Here is a 26,330-nt window from a genome sequence, read left to right as displayed (position 1 = left end):
ACACAAATTGTTTGGTTTTCCAGTGCATATAAAATTTACGTTTACAATATACTACAGTCTATTAAGTGTGCAATAGCATTATACTCCCCCAAAACAATGTACATACCTTAGCTTAAAAATACTTTATTGCTACAAAATGCGAATCAACATCTGAGCCTTCCGCCGAAGCCGGTTTGGCTCAGTGGATAGAGTGTCGGCCTGCAGACTGAAAGGTCCTAGGTTTGATTCCAGTCAAGGGCATGTACCTTGGTTGCGGGCACATCCCCAGTAGGGGGTGTGCAGGAGGCAGCTGATCGATGTTTCTCTCTCATTGATGTTTCTAAGTCTCTATCCCTCTCCCTTCCTCTCTGTAAAAAATCAATAAAATATATTTTTAAAAAAACACACAAATAAAACATCTGAGCCTTCAGAGAGTCATAATCATTTTGCTGGTGAAGGGTCCTGCCTCAATGTTACTAAAAATACAGTATCTGTGAAGTACAATAAGACGAGGTGGGCCTGTACTAAAGCAATCCAATGCACATCAGAATTGGTTTCAAGTAAGTTAGTCTAAATCTCCAGACCAGGACAAGACTAATGTCACCTGGCAATCTTAGCAACACCATAGGCGGGATCACACACCTGGCCAGTACAAACGTGCCCATTGCAGACATTAATTACTGACCTCTCTACCTCATTAGTCAATTAGATACCAATATGAGAGAACACAGAGCATTTGCAAATTCATTTACATTTTAAAATTCAAACCCAGAATGTGAGAGTAATATTGGTTGAGGTATTCAAGTATATGGTACTACAAACTGGCCTATCTGCACATGGAGCAAATCAATGGAAAGGGGGGCAAAACGCAAGGAGGGATAATAACATTACAGCAGGCAGGACTGAAATCTTGTTGATCATGTTCACTTAGTCTCAAGATGTGGCTTTTTACAAATTTGGATTTTATACTCACCTAAACCTTTTTGCCCAGGGTTCTTAGCAAAGGTAAAAGTAAACTGATAGAAATCCTTAAACTTCACCGTGTCCTTAAGCTCCTGCTCCAATCTTGGTAGAAGAGTTTTCAGCTTTTCTGTGCTGTCACACCTGTGACGAGAGAGAGAGAGAGAGAGAGAGAGAGAGAGAGAGAGAGAGAGAGAGAGAGAGAGAGAGAGAGAGAGAGAGAAAGAGGGCGCTTTGTTAAGGGGAGGAGACCGGTCTCCCCAATCCCCAGCAATTCTCATCTTCACTGTAATGTGGTGCAGCCTGAGGCTTAGGTCAAAGCGGGGTGGGTAGGTGGAATTCTCATGGGCCTCTTTCTCTAGCTAAAAAGCCTTAAAAAGCCTTGAAATTCTCTAAAACTGATTGTGGTGATGACTGCACAGTTCTTTGAATACACCAAAACCACTGTAAATGAGTGAATTGTACGGCATGTGAATGATGTCTTAAATCTGTCATTAAAAGAAAAAATACAAAATTGCTTGCCCTCCTCTGTGTGAACTGGAATAGGAACATGTTTTATGCAGCTTCAATCACAGAGGCCAATGCCCGGAGATGACAGAGTGACACACCACTTCCTCAGTGACGTCGTGGAACTGAGTTACTCTGCCAGCCCGTACCACTGCTACCACCGTACTGTCCCCTACAGAAGGAAAATAAACCTGTGGCACTTTAGCTACTGTATCAAGGGGTTTCTTCACTACAGTGGCTTAGATTTAAAATATCCAAGTATAACGAAACACAACTCTATTGTTTTAAAATTGAATTTGCCTTCCAAAGTCAATAACCTTTAAGATATTAAAAAGCCTTTAAAGCGGACTCTAGAATAGCAAAACATAAAGTTTGTCGTTTTTATCTTGATTGCACAGCAAGGAAGAGAACAAAAGCAACACTTCATTTATCCACACACCCGAGTAGAGCAGGGCTGAGGAAAGACAACTGAGCAAGTCCTGGAGAGGCCGGAACTATCGGGCCAGCAAGTCCATGAATACACTCAGAGGCACAAATGCACAGCTTCAAGGGCTGTCATGGGTGCTCCGGACAGCCCCCAGCCCCGCCCTGCCCCCAGCCAATCAAGAACCAGCAGGCAGCAGCACCTGGGGCGTGGCTGTGTGTCCTTCCCCATTACAACCCCTTTCCTCCACGTGGCCACTTCCTCGCTCTTCTTTAGGCCTCCATCACTCCAACAAGCATCCTTGACAGTGTGTTAGTTATTCCTGCGTCTGAACTTTTTAAATGGGACCTCACGGTGAGTATTATTCTGTCTCTGACTTTCTGTGCCAACATTATGTTTGTGAGGCTCATTTGTGCTGACAGTGTGGCTGGGGTTGATTCATTTCCATTGTCATATAGCATTCCATTAAATTCCTATTTTATAATTTATATATTCTACTGATGATAAATATTTTGGCTGCTTCTAGTTTTCTGGTTACAAAGAATGTTTAAAATGTTCTGTACATGTGTCCTGGCACACATATGCATGTGTTATGTTAGACACACCCAAGAGTAGAACAGCTGGGTTCACAGGGTCTGTGCACCTTCAGTTTAATAAGTAACGTCAAACAGTTTTCCAACGTGATCATCCCATTTCACATGCCACCAGCAGTACACTAGAGTCCCTGTTGCCTCACATTCTCACTAATATTTGTGACTGTCTTATTTTAGCCACTCTAAAGAGTGGGTTGTGAGGTTCTATTTCATTGCAGTTTTAATTTGTACTTCCCCAATGAATGAGATTGAGCACATTCTTGTATTTTCACTGATCACTTGGAAATTCTCTTTTGTGAAGTGCCTGTTCAAGTCTGTTGCCCATTTTCAATTAGGTTATCCTTTTCTTATTGTTTTATAGGAGATTTTTAAGTATTTTCAAAGTACTTCAGAATATGGGATGCCTTTCTACTTCCTTGATGGTGTGTCTTGATGAGCTGTTATTTTTAGTATAGTACACTCTATCCATTTTCTTTGTAGTGTTTTCTTGGTGATATTTTAAAACTTTCCCAACTGAATAATCATAAAGATATTCTCCTACAATATTTTCTAGAGGCTTCTGCCTTTAGCCTTTCAAATGGAGATCTACAATCCACTTGGATTGTTGGTTCATTTCCATTGTTATATAACATTCCATTAAATTTTATGTGTGGTGTGAGGTAGGGATCAGATGAATTTTTCCCCCATATGCCAATTCTCCCACTACCATTTACTGAAAAGATGTTCTTTCTCCACTTTCCTAATGTGCTGCCTTTGCCATAATCAAATGTACCTGCATACATGGATTTTTTCCTGGGCCCTCCATTCTGTTCCACTGGTATATTCATCTATTCTGGTACTCAATATAGTCTTACTTATTATAGTTTGAAGTCCTGACTAGCTAATAGAGCAAACCTTCTCACCTTGTTCTTTTTTTCTTTGAGAATTGTTGGCTAATCTCGACCATGCATATTCATATACATTTAAAATCTGCTTGTCAAATTACACACACATAAACCTACTACTTATTAGAGATCATATTAAATGTATAGATAAATTTAGGGATCAAACAAAAAGTGTTACAACCTATAAATGAGGTATATTTCTCCATTTATTCAGGTTTCCTATCTCTCAGTGAGTTTTCTCTATGGAGGCAGCACACATATTAAATTAGATTTATCAAATAAATAAATAAATAAATAAATAAATAAATAAATACATAAATTAGATTTACCCTTGGTGTTTTGTATGTTTGATGCTACTGGAAATGATATTTTAAAAAATTCGTTTTATTTTGTTTCATTATTACATTCATTGTTTTGAAATATCAATTTTTGTTTGCTGACCTTGTGTCCTGTAGTCTGGTTAAACTCAAGTCTGAGGTAAATCAAAACTGTGTGGTGTTGGGTGAAGGACAAACAGACCATGGAATACAACAGAGAACCCAGAAATACAGCAACACAGTCAATTTTTTTGTTTTTACAAAGATGTCAAGGTACTTCATAAAGTTTACTCAGCCTACTTAAGAATCCTCAAGCCCCCAATTAAAGTATGTAAGATGAATTGTTAAAGGCAGGTACTCTAGCCACAGTCAACAGTTAACAGCCAGGAAAAAGTATGGAAAAAAACCAAAACAGAGCAAACACAAAAGCCAAAGTATATTTTAAAGCTTAGTGCTATTTAGACTAGAAGCCAACAGTCCTCTGCATCCCTACTAGTAAAAGCACTGAGATTGTCTTTATAATACACTTTTTGAACACATGAATGATACTTTTGCTTGGTACATAACATTTTAATATTTACAAAATGCTTTCAACTTTAACTTCCCTGTGAAATGTGGAGAGCGGTACCATTAACAATCATTAACTGGTAATCTTAAATTACACTCTGTATACTCCATATAAGAGGGCATGAAATATCTAACACATTTTGCAAAGATTCACACTCAAAATCTTTAAAGTATGTTTTAAAAGTTATGACACTTAACAGGATAACAGGCAAGAATTTAAAACATTTACTTGTACAATATATTTCTAGACATTGTCTTAGAAATGCCAGTAAGTGTTTCTATAAGAAGCACTTATTTCCAAATCTCTCATTTTGGGGAGATTTTTAACAGATAGGATAGTGTATAGTATCATGCTCACTTCTTTAATAAGTTGTTTTCCATTCTAAAAGTACTAGTAATTCATCTAGGCTTTCCTAGTGGAAAGAACATGAAGAAATACACTATTGCACCATTGTCACAATGTTCTCTTTTGTTTTTTTGGTTTTACAAAACCACCAGGAATATGGTAAGATAACACTACAAATCAAAGTCTTGTAGAGTTTATCATTTAAACAGACAAGGCTGACAAACATCACAGTTTCATCAGTTTAATGGGAAAAAAGCAAATGCTCTATTCCCCCACCTGCCCTGGAATGCTGAAGCACATGCCTTAAGAACATGTTTACTTTAGGCTTTCAAGCTCCTTGAGCAGCTAAAAAAAGCTAGTTTAAACTGTCAACACTGAAATATCAGAATATCAGCAAGTCAAGCAAGTTGGCTTTTACACGGCCTCATGAAATAGTTCAATAAGTTTAATGATTAAAAGACATTTGTAATGTGCTTTCATTTACTTCTTGGACTTGTCTGACAAGTGAGAAACATCTTAAGCTATTAATGAAGCTTTAATCCCAACCCTGTAGGTGGAACAGGGAAATACTACAAGCAAAAATCAAAATGACATTTTATTAGTGTTTAATATAGCGACACACTAAACTATACATTTAGTACACAGTATTATGAAATAAGCTGAAGAGCTGAAAACAAACAAACAAAAATACCCTGATGCTTACTGTCAATTTAAAACTGGGGAAAAAATTAAAAAGTAGAAAATAAGTTACAAAAGGGATTAATCTAAGAAAAGATTATTAAATAAAACTTAAATTGGAATTTAAAGGGAAACCAAAGGCTTAATATAGTGTAGCTGCATAAGAAATTTATAAGATATACAAATAAAATAAATTAATATGAAATTAATATTTACAGACTGAAAAAGAATTAATGTTGAAAGTATCTTCTTTATGAAAAATTTAAACTGAGACCAATTTACTTACCCAAGATCAGTCATGCCATCTACAAATTCCTTTTTGCTAAATTCACATTGAGTTGCTGCCCTGAATTTCCATGCTATAACCAAAACGCTGATACTGGCAGGATCTAGGCTTAAATCATCACAAAACTGTTGAATCCCATCAATTCCAATTTTATTTTCATCTTGTGGGTCTATAGTTAAAATTAAGGAAAAAAGTTATACTATTTTGGAAAGTATTACTGAAATGTTAGAATTATACATCTACTACATAGTTCTAGAAAGCTTGTTTCAAATACATCAGCAGACTGTAATTTTCTACTCTATGAGAAAGATAGCAACAAATAATAATTTATCCAGCAAATACTCCTATTTTTAAAGTCTAGGTTTCTGGGCTTTAGTGAAAAAAAAAAATCATTGAAACTTCTTTGAGAAGATTTCATCATTAACAAAAAATGTAATTTCCCTAAAATAAAATAAAATTCAAGTTTACAAATTTTTAGTTGGCCCAACGGCAAATTATTACAAAAATACTGCATTGTTACTCATAATATTTTAAGTTTTTATCACAACCCCACCTCAAGATTGCCGCTTTTCTTTTAAAAGTGATTTCATTTGCTATAGTTCTAATGTTACTATACAATACCTATTTTCAAAGTCATTTAGTTTATGCATCCACAATTAACAGCTTAGAAATTCAGGTTCCCGCTCCCCCCCCCTTCATTTCTGGTTTGTAAATAAAATTAAGAAACTTAGCATTTCCCTATCAGAAATTCAAAAAGTAAAATCTCTTAAAAGAAGAATCCCAGCAAGATCTCATCAAACTAGATCTAGTAATTTCAGACAGACTGTGTGTAATCATAATATATTATCATAATGTATGTATTAATTCTGTTAGTTAGAACAGGGGTAGGGAACCTTTTTTCTGCCAAGGGCCATTTGGATATTTATATCATTCATGGGTCATACAAAATCATCAACTTAAAAATTAGCCTGCTCTATTTGGTCAAACATTTAATTAACTCACCCCTAATGCCTTGGCAGGGCCAGACCAAATGATTTCGGGCTGGACATTCCCCACCCTGGTTTAGAAGGTGGAAACAGAAAACGTGTAGCTCCTTTACTTAAATAAAGATTAAGTGTGATAAACTTTTGTCATACAAGATTTAATTTTGGTCACTTAAGTACTATGTATTACATTTTAAATATATAAAAGAAAAACATGATTAAATGAATGAAACCACAAATATCCTTTTACTTCTATTCTAATAATACTATTTCAAAAGTATTAGTGACAGAATAACTGCTGTCATGGGTTTACAGGACAAAGGTTCTGTAAAACATTCTCACTTGTCTTTCTTTCAATTCTATGCTCCTAACACGATAGATTTTTAGGATAATAGAAAAACTGGTCTACAATGCTCTCACCTAATAAGCAATCTTAATAAATGTTATATACAATAATATGAATATTTTAAAGTAACTTTAGAAGCACTTATTCATTTGTATATATTAATGCAATAACCAACATTATATTTGTCCTTGAACAACACTGTATATTTATTTTTAGAACCCCAAATGATTATACCATATATCTACTTTAAATAACTAAAATTACATGGATAATATTAAATGAAGGGATGAAGTTTAAACTAAAGAAAAATGACAATTTTCACTTATATAACTGTATTTTTTCAAAGGCAGCTGCACATATTTGAATAATTTTTAAACTCTGCATAGCATCTGATTTACAAAATTAGCTCAACAATTAACAGCCAAAAAATTTAAAGCACACTAAAGCTTAATTAAAAATGTTCATTTTTTCAAGAACTACAAGTACAAATCTTCTTTTAGCCACAGAGTATGTTTCTGAACCAAGATTTTTTAAAAAATGCAATTCTCAATCCATTCTTCAGATCTAGACAGATTAAAATATACACACAGTATTCTCAAAAGTAAAACATGAAAATAACAAACAAGAATTTAAAGCCACAGGAGTTATACTGTTTGAGTTAATACTTGCTTAAATTAGTGTGTTTTTTTTGTTTTGTTTTACGTTTGGGAAATAAAAGGATTTGCCTTAGAAACTCCTAGAAAAAAAAACACAAGAACAACTCAATAAACTCTTGAATCTTGCTGCCTCTCCCATCACAGCACAGATGTGACATTTCATATGAAATCTAAAAGCCTGCCGAGTGATTTGAATCTGTATACACTCAACATGCAGACTTTTTTTTAATGCAGACTTATTTGTGCAGTATGACTATATTTTTGCTGTTGTTGTTGTTAATCCTCATTCAAGGATTTTTTTCCATTGATTTTTAGAGAGATTGAAAGAGACGGGGAGAAACATCTATGTGAGAGAGACACATGGATTGGTTGCCTCCAGCATGCGCCCCAACTGGGGCCAGGGATCGAGCCCACAACTGAAGTATGTGCCCTTGACTGGAATGGAATCTGGGGCCCTTGGGTGCGGGCCTACTCTCTGACCACTGAACCAAACCAGCCAGAGTGCAGTATGGCTGTATTTTGATATGGAAAGCTCCATTCTTGGTGTTGCTTTCAATAAAAATAACAACTGTTCCCAAGTTCCAACACAGGTTTCTTTAGTAAGAGCTTTTCCCAAAGCTCATGCAATAACTGAAGTTGTTTCAGTGTTACAACACTGCTACACTGTGGTAAGAGATGGATGACTTTTCCTGACACATCAGAACTATTTTTATGACTTGGTACTGTTTATTTATTTATTTATTTTCATATATATTTTAATTTATTTCAGAGAGGAAGGGAAGAGGAAAGAGATAGAAACATCAATGATGAGAGAGAATCATTCATTGGCTGCCTCCTGCACCCCCCCAAGGGGGATCGAGTCCACAACCCGGGCATGTGCCCTGACCGGAATCAAACTGTGACCTCCTGGTTCATAGGTCGATGCTCAACCACTGAGCCACGCCTGGCAAGGCATTTTTGGTAGTTTTTAAACAACTTTCCACTACCAATATTCAGCCTAGATGGACTGCTTGGGGAAAAACACTCTATTCACAGGTGTAGTCACCTGGCCACGACACTATACCATTGATGCTCCCTGCCACTAGTGATCCCAGTAGGGAGAGCTGACTGCCAATCAGTCTTTAGACTCCTCTCTTTTCATCCCACCCATAATCTATATCAACGAATAGTCACAGTTCCATTTAAACTGGATTTTGCAGCTGAGTATTAACACCATCATGAAGGTCTTTTGAACACAGCATCAGAAATTCAAGAAATAACCTTCGTCTGTTCCCTAGGATGGAAGCGAGTTCTTTATTGTCCGCCCTGTTGTCACCGTCACCCCTTACCTTTGTACCTGTTATACAGCTGCTCCAGCTTCTTCTTATCCACTGTGTTTTTCATGGATTCCTTGTGGAACGAGTCTGGGTTTTGGAAGAAGTTGTCGGTGGCCACGTCTAGTTTCCACTCATTCTGTGTTAAGCAGTAGATGGCAGTTCTTTCGCCAGCCTGAGTAAATGCCATAAACTGGCGGACCTTGTCCTTCTGAGATGATTTAAGCTTATGCTTTGGGATGCAAAAGAAGCAGGAAAGCCAATGAAGCCAATCCAGAGGTTTGTTTCAGCATTCTATTCCTAATGCCTATATTTTAACTGGACTTAGTTTTTTTTTTTTTCTTGTTGGGTGACTCAACTTCACTTCAGAATTACAGGAAGACAAAGGCTTGTTCTTCATCAGTTAAAAAGACTGCACAGTCTTCTGAAAATTGAAACGACAGCATCTATATAGCAACAGATATGCAAAGTCTAATCTTCAAAACATTATGAGAATCAGTATTTTATACAAAATACATTTTGATCTCTACCCACTTCAATTTGCATGAAGCACCTTATTTTTCCCCCTAAGTCTCAGTAAATCCCTCTTTAAAACACACGAGGCCCCTGATGAAATGAGGCTGGGTGCCTGACCATATCACTGCCACCCAACTGTTCTCTTTGGCTACAATTAATTTCAGGCTCTAATGAACGGGAGGAGGGCTTCCCAGTTTGAAAACATCTTTTTTTTTAAAGTTTTTCCCAGTTTAAAATCAGCAGAACCACATTGATCAAAACATACACACACAATTAAGCATAGTGAAAAAAATTTACGAAAGTTCCAAAAGCAGGCACAAAAAGCTTGTTACGACTAAATGAATATGATACTAATAGCAAGAATGTCTGTGTACATGAGACAGAAATAAAATAGAAAAATAGGGCAGAGGCTGTGAGGCAGTAAATAGCAAAACTGCCAAGTAACTGTACTATATATAGTATATAATGAAACAAAATAACATCTTAATACTTCCCGATATAGGATGGTAAAGTTTCCATTTATCTAAGGTAACTTGATGAAAATGACACCAGAGATAAAAGTAATACACTAATTTCTGTAAATCAAAATGGACTCAATCTACTAGATGCTAATACTTTACACATAAGGGGGAAATTTTTACTTAATTGAGAATTTAAACTCAATCTTGTTTTTAAAAAGATGAGACTGTTTAAAGAAACACAAAATAAAATAAAACTTACAAAAATCTGTAAATGGAAAACAAGCTATAGATGAAGAAACTGAGAGGAGGGAAAAAGGAAAATAAGAAAGCCGAGGACACGATACAGACATGCACACCATACACAAGAGCTGAAAATTAAGCTCCAACCTTCCCATTTGCCAAAGCAGAGAAGAAAATAGGACTAGTTGGAAAATCTGTTTTTATAAGATTAAAAGACCTACCGGGGGCCCAGAAGAGAGACAGCTCCTCCTGTCACTGAAACTCAAAGGAAGCGTCCCCTGCGGCTGCTCATGAAAGGGCAGTGCGCAATGTCCCCTTCGTACCAGACCAACTCCTCACAAAATGCCAACCACTAACAGCAGGGCAAGCTTCCAGAGCTTTTCTTAAGGCACCCCTCCGTGCATGCTGAAGCCAGAGGAGCACAGCATACATAATTCAGCAGGAGCACAGATAATGCAGTCCAGTACACTGCTCTCCACTATGGTCTGAGGACCCCGGGATCCATGATGACACAACTATCTTCATAACGATTCCAAGCCACTCTCCGCCCTTCTCACTCTCAATGGTGTACCCTAGAGGCTTCCAGAGGCTGCACAACTTGTGACATCACAACAGAGTGAATGCACAACACTTGAGAACCTATCTTTTATTAAGCTGGACATTAAAGATAATTTGCAAAAAGGTAATGTAATCCAAATACATAATGGGTTTATTATTATTGTTATTATTTTTAAGTATATAAATATTTTTAAACTTTCCATTTCCATTTCTAATATGGTACATACCAATGGCTACAACCCCCATAAACAAAAGCTCTTTGGGGTCCCAATAATTTTTTAAAGCGTATAGGGGATGTGGGACTAAACCATTTGAGAACTGATCTATGGTAACACAGAAAATAAAAGACTTGGCTACTAAGAACCATGTTGATCATTTTGGGTGTTAGGTCCCATTTGGAATCTGATGAAAGTCACAGAACTTTCTCCAGGAAAACATATGTGGTACATGTGGTACACACATGTGCATGTAGCTTTGCATATAATTTCAGGGTTTTCACAGAACATTTAAGCCCATCTATTGGTTCCTCAGAGGATAGGGGAAGGTGGAACTCCGATTAAGAACTGATGCTCACAAACAGACTGTCAAATTACAAGGGGAAGGTTACGGAGAGGTGGGGGAGATAAGAGATCAATCAAAGGACTTTTATGCATGCATATAAGCATAACCAATGGATGCAAAACTCTGGGGGGTGGGGGCATATATGGGAGTGGGGTGTGGGGGGGGCAATGGTAAGATATGTACACATATAATACCTTAATAAAAAAATTGGAAAAAAAAAAAGAACTGATGCTCAGCTAGTGTGACTCAGTGGTTGAGTGTCAACTCATGAACCAGGAGGTCATGGTTTGATTCCTGGTCAGAGCACATGCCTGGGTTTCCGACTCAATCCCCAGTCGGGGGTGAGCAGGAGGCAGCTGATCAATAATTCTCTCTCATCATTGATGTTTCTATCTCTCCCTCTCCTTTCCTCTCTCTGAAATCAATTTTTAAAAATGCAGATAAATGCACTTAAAAAAAAAAGAACTGATGAGCAAGATCAGAAGCTGATTGGTCTCTATTGCAGCTACTTAACTTTTCCATTGCAGTGAAAGCAGCCATATACAACATGCAAATAAGTACACATGCTGTGCACCAATAAAACTTTATTTACAGCCAAGGTCAGATGGCTCGGTTGGTTGGAGCATCATCCCCTACACCAAAAGGTTGTGGGTTGGATTCCTGGTCAGAGTGTGTACAAGAGGCAACCATTAGATGTTTCCTTTCTCTCTCTCTCTCGCATCCTCTTTCTCTCTCTCTCTCTCAAATCAATATAAATACATCCTCGGGTGAAGATTAAAAAATATATATTTACAAAAACAGGCAACTAGCCTGTGGTCTGTAGTTTATAATCTTGATCTATATCCTAGGGTTAATACATGGAATATGTATTCTACACATTATTTCCTGAAATTGAGCCTTTGGAAAGAACTAGAAAAAAGAGTTCCAGGTATATTCTTTGGTAAGATCAAATTTATCTAAATTAGGGCAGATCCCATAAGTTCTGATAGTAAGCTGATAAAAATAAAGCTAGCATCTTTTTATGATAGTCTCCCCCAGGGAGGGTGGGCAAAGCCAAGAGTTACCTCAGAAAGCTTAAGATAGAAACAGATGTTCAATCTCAAAATGGCACACCATTAAAAATAACCATGATATATTTATTATGGAAATTGCCATCAATGCTAGATTTAAAAATTTTGTCATGGTTGTAAAACAAAATTCAGTATATACACACCATGAAGCATAGTCATAAAAAGAAATAAAGTACTGATGCTACGATGTGTATGAACCTCGCAAATATGCTGAGTGAAAGAAGTCAGTCACAAAAGGTCATATATTGAATAATTCCATTTTTATGAAATATCCAGAAGAGACAAGTCCATAGAGATTGAATGAAGCAGATTGGTGATTGCTAGGGGCTGGCGTGAGGGGAACCGGGAGTGAGTGTTAATAAATGTGGGATTTTCTTGGGGGTGATGAAAATGTTTGGAAATATACAGAGCTGGTGGTAGTACAACATTGTGAATGTACTAAACAGTACTAAATGCAACTAAAACTCTATACTTTTTAAGTTAATTTTATGTTATATAGATTCCACTTCAAAAGAAAATTCAACGTAGTACCCTTGGAACCTTCTAGATTAATCAACAGAGTAATATACTGTCAGGTAACTTAATTATTTAACCAATTTATATAATTGGTAGATCCATACCAAGTAAGTGTTGACAGACAGCTGGAAGATATGATGATGCCTGATCTCAAGGCACTTTTCTTGATAATCAGCTCTTGAAGCCTTTCCTAATATGTGACAAAAAATTATATCAACGTGTAAAGGAGAATGCTTTCTGGAAACCCTGGAAGAGAGATGCAGGAGTATATGGGCCCAGGCCCACAAAGTGGTCTGAAATGTTACCATGTTAAGTTACAAAATGGGTAGACCTGCAGTTAAGAGAAATAAATAGATCCCTCTTGCATTTATTCCAAGTGACTGCTATGTCATAAGACAGATCCTACAACCTTGAACCTCTGTATGAAGGTACTAGTTCTTAATGAGCAACAGTAGCCATGGGTCTAAGTATAGCCCATAAGTCTCTGGCTAGAATGAAAAGGAAGGGGACTGTCATTAAAGTTGCAACAATTTGATGTTACCCATTACAAGTTTCTCCACAAAATAATAGCAATTAAAAACAAAAATCATTAAGCTAAGTCTAAAGATTGTATGCTAAATTTGCAAACTGCAAGTTGCAATTTGTAAAAAAGGGAACTGGCATAAAGCTGTCTAGAAGAAAAAGCCTCATAAACGAAGTCATTATAGGGGAAAGAAGAAAGCTCTGGTCTATTTGAACAGAACTAAATCCATGTAAAACTAACAAAAGCCCATAAACTGGCAGGACCAGAGCTTACCCTGTCAAGAGAATTAAATTAATGGTAGCTTTTAAGGGGGAGAGGGACATTTTCTATGTTTCATTGTTTTAGAATATTAAATGTACAAAATTCTTGAAATAAAAACTTGGATAATCCAGTAGAAACGTCAAATAAAATCCCTAACCTATGGAAAAAGTCTCAACTATTTTAACTGTGACCTTGTGAAAAAATCATTTACATAATCTGGGCATCAAGACTTAACCACACATAAAATGAAAAAAAAAAAACAACAAAGTTATTCTTACAATGAATGCCCTGCCACTTAATACAACAAATTTTCTCTTAGGGTCAACTTACTAGGGGCTGCCAGGGCAACCATAATGATCAAATTAATTACATAAACTTGGTCACTCTGACTCTGTTTCAGGCTGGGGGCGGTGGTAAACTCAAGTGTTTCCTCGCACACTCTTGGACCTCCAGCCTCGGCCGTGGTTGCACAGACCTCTTCTGCAAGTTAAGCCTTCCTTCCCCTTAAGAGCTGGGGAGAGTGGTCTCTGCCTGCTGAGGGGGGCACGTCCTGCCTAAGTCATCAAGTGCCTCCTGGCTGCACTGCTGACCACCCCCCTGGGTTTCTATGACCCCTCTCTTCAGTCTTCCTGCTTCTCTGACATGACCGTCTTCACCTCCTTCTTGGCCCATCTTCCCAACCTGAGGTTCTGTCTCAGCCTCCACTCTTCCCACTGCACATTCCTCCAGGACTAGTTCTCTCCTGCTTGAAACCTTCTCGCCGGCCTCCCAGTCCCCTGAGGACCACGACTAACACTTTCTTCCTGTGCCCTGGAAGACGGCACAATCTGGTTCCAGTCCCCTTACACGCTTCCTGCTGGGTCGCCTTTTCCCTGACTCTTCGTGCTGAAGCCAGGCAGATCTCCTACCACCTATTCTGTTCTTTCCACCCGGAGTACCGCACACCTCTGGCTGTGCCTCGCAGCCCACTCATTTCCCAGAGCTCAGCTCACACTTTGGCTAAGGCTTCCTTGCCTTGGCATCGGACACCACTCACCCACCCCACCACAAGGGTTCCTGGAACCTGTGCCACTCCCTAGCACTTATCCCAACTGTAATAAAATAGTTGCATGCTTAGTGCTTAGCTCGCCTGCTAGACAGACATGGGTCAGAATACCAAACCCATGTCTGGCTTGCTCACCATCAAACCCCCAACATCTTGCGCACTACCTTCCTCGCAAAGAGAAATCACTGAATTTGCTGAATGACCGATGAAACCCATCGATTGCCATGGTTTCCACTACATTTCCAAGTAATCAGACATTTCCTGAAATGTCTTTTCTGAGCTCCAGATCTATATTTCCAACTAACACATTATATGACCCTTCTATTTCCCCCTCGTTACTATAGTGTCTTCCCGCACAAATCTGTTCTTCCCTCTATATTTCTCTGTTTTGGTCAATAATATCACCAGCTGCTCAGATGCCTAAGCGAGAAACTGCTGCGTCCTTTCTTTCCTTTATTCTCCCTTTCTGAATAGTTCCCTAAAAGTCTTCCCCCCTCCCTCTTTTTCTCCTCCCCCTGTTCCTACAGACAATCTTTGGCTCAAGTCCTCACTTCTTCTGCTCTAAATTATTACAACTTCCTAACTTGTCTCCCTGCAGTCCTGACCACCACCGATCCAACCTATCCTCTTTGCCAAAGGCTTTTTTATAAAATACGAACATGATCAAATCACACACGATCCCACTTCTTTAAAAAATCTCCTAGGGCTCCCGTTATCTCCTAAACTCTACACTCAGCGTCCAAGAGAGGCCCTGCCATTGTCGACCCTGAACTCCGCGTTCCAGCCACAAATGAATTACTGGCCACGCTCAAAGGCACCGTCTTGCCCATTTCACCTCCGAGAGGATGCTGCGTAGGCACGAAACGTCGCCCCTCCTCGGTCACCCGGCTGCTCGTGCTTCGGAGGAGCAATGGTCCGAGCCCCCACGCTTGCCCGGTGCCTCCATCCCGACAAACCACATCACTGCACCGAGGTCACCGCGCAGGTCTCGCCCCAGGTCCTGCGGTTCCCACCTGCGTGCCCCCCTCCAACTCCAGCGGCGCCCACGGCGCAGGAGGGCGGACCGCGACCCGCCGCTCCGGTGACCTTCGAGCCCGGCGCTCCCCGGCCCTCCGACCCCCGAGCCTCCCTCTCCCCCCTCGTCCCCCCGCCCCGGGTGCGCGGGAGGGGCCGGGAAGAAAGCGACGCCGCGGGCCACTTACCATTCTCCCCGGCGCTCCCCGCTGCTCCCCGCTGCTCGCTGGCCCCGCCGTCTGCGCAGGAGCCGCGGCCGCCGCCTCCCGCTCCGCTCCAGCCCCAGCCGCTCCTTCCTCTTCCACGGCTCCCTGGACACCCGCCCGGGGAGGGGCGCAGGGGAGGCGGTGACAGGTCCCGCCGACCGAACTCCAACTCCCGGCGTGCACCATCCGCCCGGGAGCCGACCGGCCCAGGCCTCGCCCCTCTCGACCCGCACGCCCCGCCCCAAACTCCGACTCCTTAAGTGCTAGGGCCGCCCGGTCCCCACAGTCCTCAGGCCCGCCCCTCCTCCAAATCCGGACGTGCACTGCGCCGCCCAGAGCCCCAAGGTACCCGGATCCCGCTCCCTCCTACAAATCCCAGCGAGCACCGCGCCGCCCGGGAGTCGACCCCGGTGCCCACCCCCTTAAAGGGGCAGCTACTCCCTCTTGACCGTGTCTGTGGAGACGGCGACCGCGAGAGGGGGTCGGGCGGCTCGGGGCGTCCCCGCGACCGGACCCGGTCCCTGTCCCTGCACCAGAGGCGGCCCCGCCGCCTGCGAAGGGATGCGGGGAAGCCGCGTCGCTGACCACCCTTCGCCACCCGGCGCCAGAGAGCCGGACCCAGGATGTGCGGCGTCCGGAGCATCCAGGTGAGTGCTGCACGGGGTTCGGGCGCGAGGCGCAGAGCCTCCGGTCCTGCCCCAAGTTCGGGCCCTCGGGGCTCCCTCCCTAGGTCTCTCCTCCCGGGCGTCTTCCCTTCCTGGGGCTTCCCTCGGGGCGGGCCTCCCCTTCTCGCCTCTCCGAGGGTCCCTCAGACGAGGGCCTTTCTGCTCCCAGCGCCCCGCTCTTCATTTCGCCTCCTGCGCGTGTGGCCTGCGGAGTGAGAAGAGGCTTGTCCAGCCTCCCTCACGGCCTCCTGTAGAGACCGAGGGCCCCCGGCAGTGGACCCGGGATTGCGTTCCGGAGGGTGTGATGGGGCCGTGGCGCGAAGTGCCGCCTTGATGGGTAAAGCTGGGGAAGCCGCCCGAGTCAGCAGTTGCACAGCCGGTGGGTTTGCAGACCCTCAGCCGGCTGCATCCTCACTTAGGTGTCCAGCTCCTGTTGCTGTAGCCGGCCTACGAACAGGGTCACACGGAAGACCTAACGCCCTCTGCCAACTGGCTGTTCTGGGCCATCATCACCCAGGAAAGACGGGGGGACCCGACGGGGGGGACCCAGCGATGGCTGGAATTCAGCGGCCAGCTCATCTTCACGCGCCGGAAAGCGGGAGGTGCCAGTGCGGGTCCCTTACTCCTTCCCCTGGACTCCTGCAGTTCCCTGCTTCTTCCCCCACGTCCGCTTTGCTGGCTTTGAAGGAAGAGCAAACGCAGGTCGCTGACCTCCACCCCACCCTCGTAGGCCCTGGGTCTCGATTCTTTTTGGATCTCACCTGATAGCACCTGAGTAAACGTAATGGCTATGGTAAACACCCCTTTGGAACACACGCTCTGACGTTCCCATATTATTAGATCGTATGATGACCTAGGTATAAGGTAGCCCAGCCTTTTCATATTTATACTTCTTTTTTCCTGGTTATTCTTTGGATCAGAGCATCTTACGGGTTTCAAATTTCTCCTGCAATATTAATTTTTTTAAAGTAGTGTCTCAATGATTGGATTACTCGATGGAATATTTCGTTTTTGTAGAGTTTAACTAACAATTAAATACCTTAAAGATTTTTAATGTCCATAAGAATTTTCTTTCTCCCTTTCTTAACTAATTTCCCAATTCTTTTATTAATCGGATATGAATAACCATAGATTGTATTTTCAGGATAATAAGTGCTTTGTTTTTTAATAAATATACTTTACATCCTTCAATTTGTTAAATTTTAAAATAAGCTTTTTAAGTTAAATCCTCCATAAATTAGATTGCGGTAGATTGTGTTGGGGAGTTTCCTCACTAGATCTTTCCACAAGCTCCTCATTTGTTACCAAACAGTTACTGTTTTTTTGCTGAACCTGGAAGTGTTAGTTTTTTGCTGAACCTGGAAGTGTTAGTGGTATCATGAAGAAATTCTGATTTTAAACCATTAAATAGAAATATTCTTCATATTTTAGTTTTTCAGAGGAAGCTAAATAACTGGTACTGGACCCCCTGTTCTTGCCACACCCACATTGCTTGCTCCAGAATTTCCTGCACATAACCCAAGCACCAGGTCAGTACCCCCCACACCTGGGGCCAGGTTCAACTGGGTGGATGGGGCTAGCATCCCCGCTTGGGCTGTCCTGTGAATTGTGGGGTGCAGGTGGCCTGTGCCAGGCAGACAGTGCTGCTGCACTAGTGCAGTGAATAAATTAGACTCTTTTTCAGCAGTTGATCTGGTAAATCTGAGTGGTCGGGAATGTCCCGAGGCAGAGAAGTGAAGGAGGGTCCTGTGACTGCACAGGAGCCAGAGGCTGGGCGGCAGAGCTGCGAGGTTTTCAAATTTTAGCCCATTATAAAAAATTGAAAAAGGACTAACTGCTTCTGTTCCCCTCTGTTGGCCTCCCCTGTCCCTAAAGGGACTCCATAACCCTAGGGCTCTGGGCTCTGGGGGTCCTAGCAGATGTCTAAGAAGAAAGTTTCCTCACATACTCTGTAGTCATGATGGGGCTCACTGTTAGAGGTGTGTGGGAGAAATCTTTAACTTTAGTGACTTTGTTCTGAAAAATCCTAATCTGAGACTACATTATTATGCTTTGCTTTTCAGCTTTTTGTCCAATAAACGATATGTGACATTTCTGAATTGTTAAAAATTTTCTATAGAATAAGAATAATGTGATTTTAATGTAAAATGACAATGAATTAAAAGTATCAGAAGTTCTTTTGAGTGGGCTTATTGGTGAACCCATTTGCCCTTTTATTCTAAATCATTTTAGACATTTATTACAAATATTTTTCTTCTTAACCAAATAACCTTATCAATTTAAAAGTTTTGAGATACCTGTTCTGCACTTACAAAAACAAGCAAAACTCATTAGAAATTTGGTAAGTTGGGGAAATGTGTGTGTGTGCGTGTGTGTGTGTGTGTGTGTGTGTGTGTGTGTATTTATTTATTTTAATCCTAACCTGAGGACATGCTTAAAAAAAGGAAGAGAGAGAAACATTGATCGGTTTGCCTTCCATACTCTTCCTAACTGGGGATCAAACCCACAATCCAAGTATATGCCCTGACCAGGAATTGAACCGGCAACCCTTCAGTGCACAGGAGGATGCTCAACCAAGTGAGCCACTCAGGCCGGGTGGGGAGATATATTTTAATTAATGTTGGAATAGAAACTTTTTCAAATAGAAACTTTGGGGGAGAGGTTGTGCTCACAGTATTGATTTTGCTATTGCTCTAAGTGAAAAGTAACCTAGGGTTTTACTGTAGCTGAGTCATCCTGAAAATGATGACTCTGGCTCTGTTTTAGGGCATTTTCTAGTTTTTTAAAGATAAGAAAAATGTCATGGGCTTGGTTTCTTGCTCTGCAATGTAAAAGGTGGTCATTACATATAATAAAGATTTAATGGGAAAAAGTAAACATTTATATAGAATTTTAAAAACTCTTTTGAGGTGATTAGTAGATTCACATGCAGTTGTAAGAAATAACGCAGAGAAATCGTGCGTTATTTGCCCAGTTTTTCCCAGTGGTAGCTCCTTACAAAACTAGCATAAGCAGGAAATTGCATTGATATAATCCACCCCCTTATTCAGATTGCACCAGTATTACATGCATGTATGTGTGTGTCACGATCTGTACAGTTCTATCACATGCGTAGATTTGTGTTCCCACACCATGCCGGAAACAAATCAGTTTCACTAAAAGAGAGATGTTGACAGGAAGCCAGGAAGGCTGGTCAACAACCTTAATTGCTCTAACCACTCACCCTTTAGTTGTTTACATTGTTAGCTGAAGCAGCCTCCACCTTTGTTTGTCCCATGTAAGTTTCTGTTATTTACTGCCTAAGGGCTACATGTAAGTTTCTGTTATTTACTGCCTAAGGGCTACATGTAAGTTTCTGTTATTTTGCCTAAGATGTTTTCCCCAAAACCTCAATAAAAGGGATGGCAGAGCCAGAGCAGTCGTCAGTTCTCCCACTAGAGGTGGACTACCGCCTGGCCCCCCATTTCGCCAAATTGAATTTCTTCAAGTCTCCATTCATTTGTGTGCGGCCCTTCTCCAGAAACTCGAACCCTGAACCGGAACCCTGGACCACGCTGGACGTGGAAAGGGATTCCTACAACACCACTGTCAAGATACAGAACATTTCTGTCCCACAGGACCCTCCTGCTACCTTATTATAGTCACAACCACTTCCTCACCCTTCCCTGACAACCACAATCTGTTCTCCAGCTCTACAGATTGTCATTCAAGAATGCTGTGTAAATGGAATCGTGCAGTGTGCGTGACAGGCTTGAGATCTGTTCCAGGTTGTATGTATCAGTAGTTCAAGATATAGAAACTTGAAGAATCTATACTAGTAAAAGGGTAATATGCTAATTAGACCGGGAGACCTTCTGGACGTCCTTCTGGACAAAACCATGGTGGTGGGGCCGAGGCAGAGGCAGTTAGGGGCGATCAGGCCAGGAGGGGAGGGCAGTTGGGGGTGATCAGGCTGGCCGGGGGGGGGGGGGGGAAGACAGTTGGGGATGAGCAGGCCAGCAGGAGGGGGCAGTTGGGGGCAAGCAGGCCAGCAGGCAGAGTGGTTAGGGGCGAGCAGGCAGGCAGGCAGGTGAGTGGTTAGGAGCCAGCGGTCCTGGATTGCCAGAGGGATGCCCCCCAAGGGGTCCCAGATTGGAGAGGGTGCAGGCTGGGCTGAGGGACACTCACACAGCCACCCACCCCCCCTGCATGAATTTTATGCACCTGGCCACTAGTTTGTTATAAAAACACAACAAATCCCAAACGTGTCTTTTTAGTAATGAAATATAATAACAAAATAACACTGAAGCTAAAAATGCTTACTATTCACTCAGGAATAAACATGTTACAATTTAGTAGTCCATAGGATTTGGTAGTCAAGTTTGAAGGGAAAATGAGTTTATGAAAAAGGAGTGATTCATGTTTTAAGGGTCTATAAAAAATTTCAGTTTCATGTTGACAATTTAAGCTTGTTTCAGTGGAAATATTAGTTTGACTACAACTAAAATTCTCAAACATTTCTCATAAAAATCAATAACTCCCTCGGGTGTTATGGTTTAGAGGAATAGTTATTTAATTCGAGGGACTTGTTTTAAGGAAGGAACCAGGAATTAAAGAAGGGGTGTTAATTCACACACAAACTATGCAGCAGGTTATTTTTCTGAAGTTTGAAATCCATAAAAATCACTTTGGTGGGGAAATGAGGGGCATTAATGAAGCATCTGAAATTTCTGTCTTGGTTCTGAAATATACTAAAAGTGTACACTTCTGAAGTAACGTTTCAATTCTTGCTCTCCCTTTGGACAATAGAAGCTTAGCAATTAAATGAGTCATTAAACTAACAGATCAACTATATTGTAGGTATTACTGTGATTGGTTAATCGTTTATTTATTTTTAAGGTGGGAACATTTACTTAAAATATTAAAACTGTAACAAACAGTAAGTTCTCATTTATCCTATCTTATTAAGAAGTGAACTGTTCTAGGTAAGTGAATTCTTATAACATTAGGAGCTGAAGTATCTAAAAATGTATTGAAATTGAATAGTCTCCTGACTTTTTAACCAGAATATAGTCTTTTTTTGGTGACTTTTCATTGTTATTTTGAACCTTGGTGGCTCTGCTAGCCTCCAGTAGTGGTATTTTTAGGATCTGCTGAAGTGCATAGAACAGTTCGGCCCTCACCAGGTCACCTAGGCTGCTAGTCTTTGCTGAGTTCTTGTGTTTCTTTTTCCTAAGCTCTGTTTTGTCTCCACTCTCTATTGGCTATCATTTCTGGGTTTGGTCAGAATTCTAGCTGTAGAAATACCACACTTTTATATTTGCTGCATTTAATCTGCTTTACTTCGGAAACCACATTAAACTGATTAGAGTTAGGATTATCAGTGAAATTAAAGTATCAATAAATATTTTAGTAAACAGATCCCCAGGTAGGGGAAATGCTGGTTTATTTTACAGTTGAGTAAGAATTCTTGACATGATAGTCCATTGGATGCTACTATTAAGAATGATTAGATGGTGTATGTGAATGTTTTCTTTCCTGTGTAAAATTGTGTTTTGTTTTCTTTTTTGGCCTATCCTCTTGTGCCCAGTGAGCTCCTAGTTGCCAGGTTAAGTGGATATTTTTTAGGGTGTATCTTACTGGCCTCTCTTGCATTTGTTACTTCTTCCTTCTTTAGTCTATTCTACTACCTCTGAGGTAATTTTTTCTTAGTGACATTGCTGCCACAGCTGCCTCCTGCTCCTTGATAAAGCTTTCCTGCCCTCTAATCTGGACACCACAGCTGCAGCTCCCTCTGCTGCCTGTACTGAAACCTTCAACTTGTCGTGTCCAGGGTCCTCTCTGTGCTTCAGTTGCCAGATAAAATCATATACATTGCTGGAGGCCTTCCTAAAGGGATGGAGCTTGAATTTGGGTGATTGGAAATGTTTAAATGTTTTATAAAGCCCTGGAGACCCAGATGTGATTATATTTGGAGATTTTATTGTCTATCCTTGCTATTTCATTAGCACTTAATAGACTGACTTTGAAAATTTAGCAAAGTTCCAGCTGATTTTGGAAAGCAAATGATATGGCAAAGCAAGCTAATAGTACCTCAAAACATATGTCTGGAATGATCTGGAGCATTCTTCCCCCAGGTGGTTCACTGATTTGTAAAGTGTCTGGCCTTTGATATGTGGAGCCTTTTACATAGAAGTGATTTTGTCTTTTGTCTTTTGCACTTGGTAGACTTAGTAGATATATGAGGCTGAGTTTTTTCTTTAAAAAATATTTCCTTTAAATTCAGACATAACCTTTAGTCTCAGTTCTTACCAGGCACATATTTTAACATTCAGTATTTGAACTTAACCTCAGTGCAATAAATAGTTCAGATGTTAATATTAATATAGGAAAAAATAACTTTTTTCAGAACACTGATAGTTTTCTGGATGTAATTATTTAATACTTTAACTCTGATTTCAATAGTGATGAATCATCATTCAACTATATGTGGTAATAAATCTTTTTTTTTTTTCAGCTGAAAATGTGTATCTAAAATGCAAGCTCAGCTTAGCAGAAATCTTTGGACTGCCTTGCCCTGTCCTCTAAAATTGGATCATGAAGGTATTGGAAAAAAATTACTTCTGGATGTTGCTTCCATTGCTTCATTTGATAGCAAATGCTGCGGAACATGAAGAGGTAGCGAAACACGCCATCAAGTTACACCGAGGCAAAGGGGCAGCTATCATGCAGAGGAAGCAGTGGGTCCTAGATAGCTGCAGAAAGCTCTCCGGGCTTCTTCGCCAGAAGACCGTAGTTCTTAACAAGCTGAAAAATGCCATCAGAGCAGTGGAAAAAGACGCGGGCCTGTCGGATGAAGAGAAGCTGTTCCAGGTGCACACATTTGAAATCTTTCAAAAAGAGCTGAATGAAAGTGAAAATTCCGTCTTCCAGGCTATCTATGGACTCCAAAGAGCCCTGCAGGGAGATTACAAAGATGTGGTGAACATGAAAGAGAGCAGCCGGCAGCGCCTGGAGGCCTTGAGAGAGGCTGCCATAAAGGTTAGCCATCTCGCTCATTTACCAAAAGAGCCATTCACACTCTGAGCTGGGAAGTAGAGGGAAAGGGGAAAGCAGAGGGGGCTAATGCTTCAGCAGGGGTGGTCTGTTAGGGGCACCTGTTCATAATAATCATGCCCAGAGAAAATCTCTTGTGTGGGAAAATCTTTCCCTTTTGCATAATGTCTTAGCGTAGTTACATTTTATCACTTCTAGAAGGAGTCATTCTCTCATGCTTTTCTATATTGTGAAATACTCGGGTTATTAAAATACTTACTGAAGTTATCCCATAAACGGATGTGGAAATAAATATATTTGTAACTGCAGTCAACATTTTGAGTTTCTAACAAGAATTCCTTTCTGTGTGAAGGTTGACTTTCTTCAAGGATTTTAAAAGGATACTTTTAAAATGAGAAGGAACTATTACTGTATCAGATGTGATATTTATTATGTAATTTCTTATAGCCATCATTTAAGCCATGTATTAGGTGCCAGGCACTTAAAATATATAAAATATAATTTCATCTTCATAGAAAGGCTATGGTATTATTGCATAGCTTAAAAAGTAGAGAAGATACAGATTTATTAAACTTTCTTTACCAAAGTAGGGCATTTTGGGTAGAAATACAGTCATACGCCACATAACAGTATTCCCTTCTATGATAAACTGAATATATGATGGTGGTCCTTGACTTTCCCTATTGACGGGAGCTAGAATTATACATTTATGAGCAGGAATATTGGATAGCGTGTTTTGGTGTGGTTGGACCAGGTACCTGAATCGAAGTGATATTCTGGTTTATTTTTTAATAAACCGCATTCTTTATTTCTTACAAATGAATAGGAAGAGACAGAATATGTGGAACTTCTGGCAGCAGAAAAACATCAAGTTGAAGCCCTTAAAAATATGCAACATCAAAACAAAAGTTTATCCATGCTTGATGAAATTCTTGAAGATGTAAGAAAGGCAGCTGATCGTTTAGAGGAGGAAATAGAAGAACATGCTTTTGATGACAATAAATCAGTAAGTAACATTCCAGAAAAAGTTCTTCTTTACCTGCTGAGACTGAGCTACTTACTGAAAGATGTGTTGTTGAAATGGTTTGCATGTATATGTTTAGTGTAGATTGAAAACAAAGAAAACTAAAACATAAAAATAATTTGGCTTGGTGCTACAGAAGTATACTAGTTATCCTTTATTTTCTCATGTTTTGTCAGCCCCCCCTCAATGGCTCATCTTTGTTTTCCAGTTGTGCCCTCAGGAGGATTGGGACTGGTTTCAAGAAGGCTTGCTCTGGACAGTTGGGTGTCAATGCTGACTGGCCAGAGGAGCAATAAACTCCTTATGGGAAATGATCTCCATATCAGAAGCAAGATTTTAGACTGCTCACTGTTACATGTTCAGGATTCTTTGGGGGAATAAATGAGATTAGTGTTGGAAATTGTGAGTTCTGGAATGGACTCAGAAATGGGTTAGGTAATAAAAAGAAAAACAAACAAACAAAAAACACACACAAAAACTGAACAAATTAGAACAAGATCAGAGAAAAAAGGTGGGAGAATGAAAATTGAGTGAAAGGAATGGGGTGTTTTTAAAATTTTCAAATTACGGGATGGAGGAGAACTCATAAGCATTTTAAGGGCTATGAATTTTTGAAAGGATATGCCCTTGAAAGTAAAACACTCGTTCCCTTTAATCACTGCTCCCTGAACACTTCTATACTCCTAGGGCAGTAGTCGGCAAACTCATTAGTCAACAGAGCCAAATATCAACAGTACAACGATTGAAATTTCTTTTGAGAGCTGAAAACCGACTTCTGCGCATGGGCCACCACGAAGTTTCAATCGCACTGTACGTGCGCGCCCGCACGTGGTATTTTGTGGAAGAGCCACACTCAAGGGGCCAAAGAGCCGCATGTGGCTCGCGAGCCGCAGTTTGCCGACCACTGTCCTAGGGCATCAGGGTTTTCCCCCCATGAAACAGTTTTCAAGTTCTGACTCTGCCTGGGCTTAGCACAGACTCCACAGATAAGGGCTCAGTCCAAGACTATTCCCTCAATGTAAGACACCAACCCCAAGTCCCAGGTTGTCACCTTGGAGGATCCCACAACCCTCCTCCACGAGTTCCATAATTTGCTAGAGCAGCTCACAGAACTCAGGAAAGCAGTTTACTTACTAGATTGCCAGTTAAAGGATACAACTCAGGAAGAGCCAGATGGAAGAGGTTCATGGGGCAAGGTGTGAGGAAAGAGTATAGTGTTCCTATGCCCTCTGAACCCCGTTCTTGAAGGATTTTCATGGAAGCTTCATTATGTAGGTTTGTGATTAATTCAGTCTCCAGCCCCTTTCCCCTCTTGGAGGTCTGGGTAGGGCTGAAAGGTCAACCCTCTCATCATATGCTTAGTTCCTCTGATGACCAGCCCAGTCCTGTGGTTACCTAAGGGCTTTCCAAATAGCACCTCACAAATATAAAATCAGGTAAGGTTGCTAGGGCTTGTGCTTAATAATAAGATACTTCTTTCATCTCGCTCGGGAGCTATTTCAGGAACCAAGGACAAAGGACCGACTATAACAAGAGATGTTCCCATCGCTCATTATCCCTTAGAGAATTACATGGGTTTGGGGAGCTATAAGCCAGGAAAGGGGATGAAGACCTATGGGGCAGGCAAAAGTAGGTCTACAGTTCATATGGCAAAAGTCATGCAGGCTATGATTATGAGAATACAAGAATAAACTATTTCATGTACTCACAACTATAAACCTACTTTTGCCTACCCCTGTATTTTTACACATCACAATGTCACCCGCAGAATTAGGTAAAGTAGGTATTTAGAAGTA

At 40.9% G+C, this 26,330-nt stretch overlaps 2 protein-coding genes across 11 annotated transcripts in view; one reads left to right on the top strand and one right to left on the bottom strand.

Annotated features, from left to right (window-relative positions):
- Nucleotides 1-15,950, bottom strand: part of DCUN1D2 (defective in cullin neddylation 1 domain containing 2) — a 31,350-nt gene extending 15,400 nt beyond the window's left edge. Inside the window, exons 1-4 of one of the 8 annotated variants that reach the window (XM_079779176.1) lie at nt 15,793-15,950; nt 8,855-9,285; nt 5,542-5,710; nt 953-1,083 (exon numbers count right to left, since the gene is read on the bottom strand). In XM_079779176.1, the coding sequence (XP_079635302.1) occupies nt 953-1,083; nt 5,542-5,710; nt 8,855-9,029 (475 nt within the window). In that variant the 5' untranslated portion in view covers nt 9,030-9,285; nt 15,793-15,950. The other 7 variants (XM_079779175.1, XM_079779173.1, XM_079779174.1 and 4 more) reach the window with 7 other exon arrangements.
- A 281-nt stretch (nt 15,951-16,231) lies between these two features.
- Nucleotides 16,232-26,330, top strand: part of TMCO3 (transmembrane and coiled-coil domains 3) — a 44,210-nt gene continuing 34,111 nt past the window's right edge. For 2 of the 3 annotated variants that reach the window (XM_079778673.1, XM_079778675.1), the window contains exons 1-4: nt 16,232-16,457; nt 17,907-18,004; nt 22,972-23,495; nt 24,337-24,516. In XM_079778673.1, the coding sequence (XP_079634799.1) occupies nt 23,052-23,495; nt 24,337-24,516 (624 nt within the window). In that variant the 5' untranslated portion in view covers nt 16,232-16,457; nt 17,907-18,004; nt 22,972-23,051. The remainder of the gene's footprint in view (nt 16,458-17,906; nt 18,005-22,971; nt 23,496-24,336; nt 24,517-26,330) is intronic. The other variant, XM_079778674.1, reaches the window with a different exon arrangement.

The sequence above is a fragment of the Cnephaeus nilssonii genome, assembly GCF_951640355.1.
Source record: "Cnephaeus nilssonii genome assembly, chromosome: 8".
Taxonomy (NCBI): Eukaryota; Metazoa; Chordata; class Mammalia; order Chiroptera; family Vespertilionidae; genus Cnephaeus; species Cnephaeus nilssonii.
The sequence above is the reverse complement of the archived record's forward strand: the minus strand, read 5'-3'. Positions and strand labels throughout refer to the sequence as shown.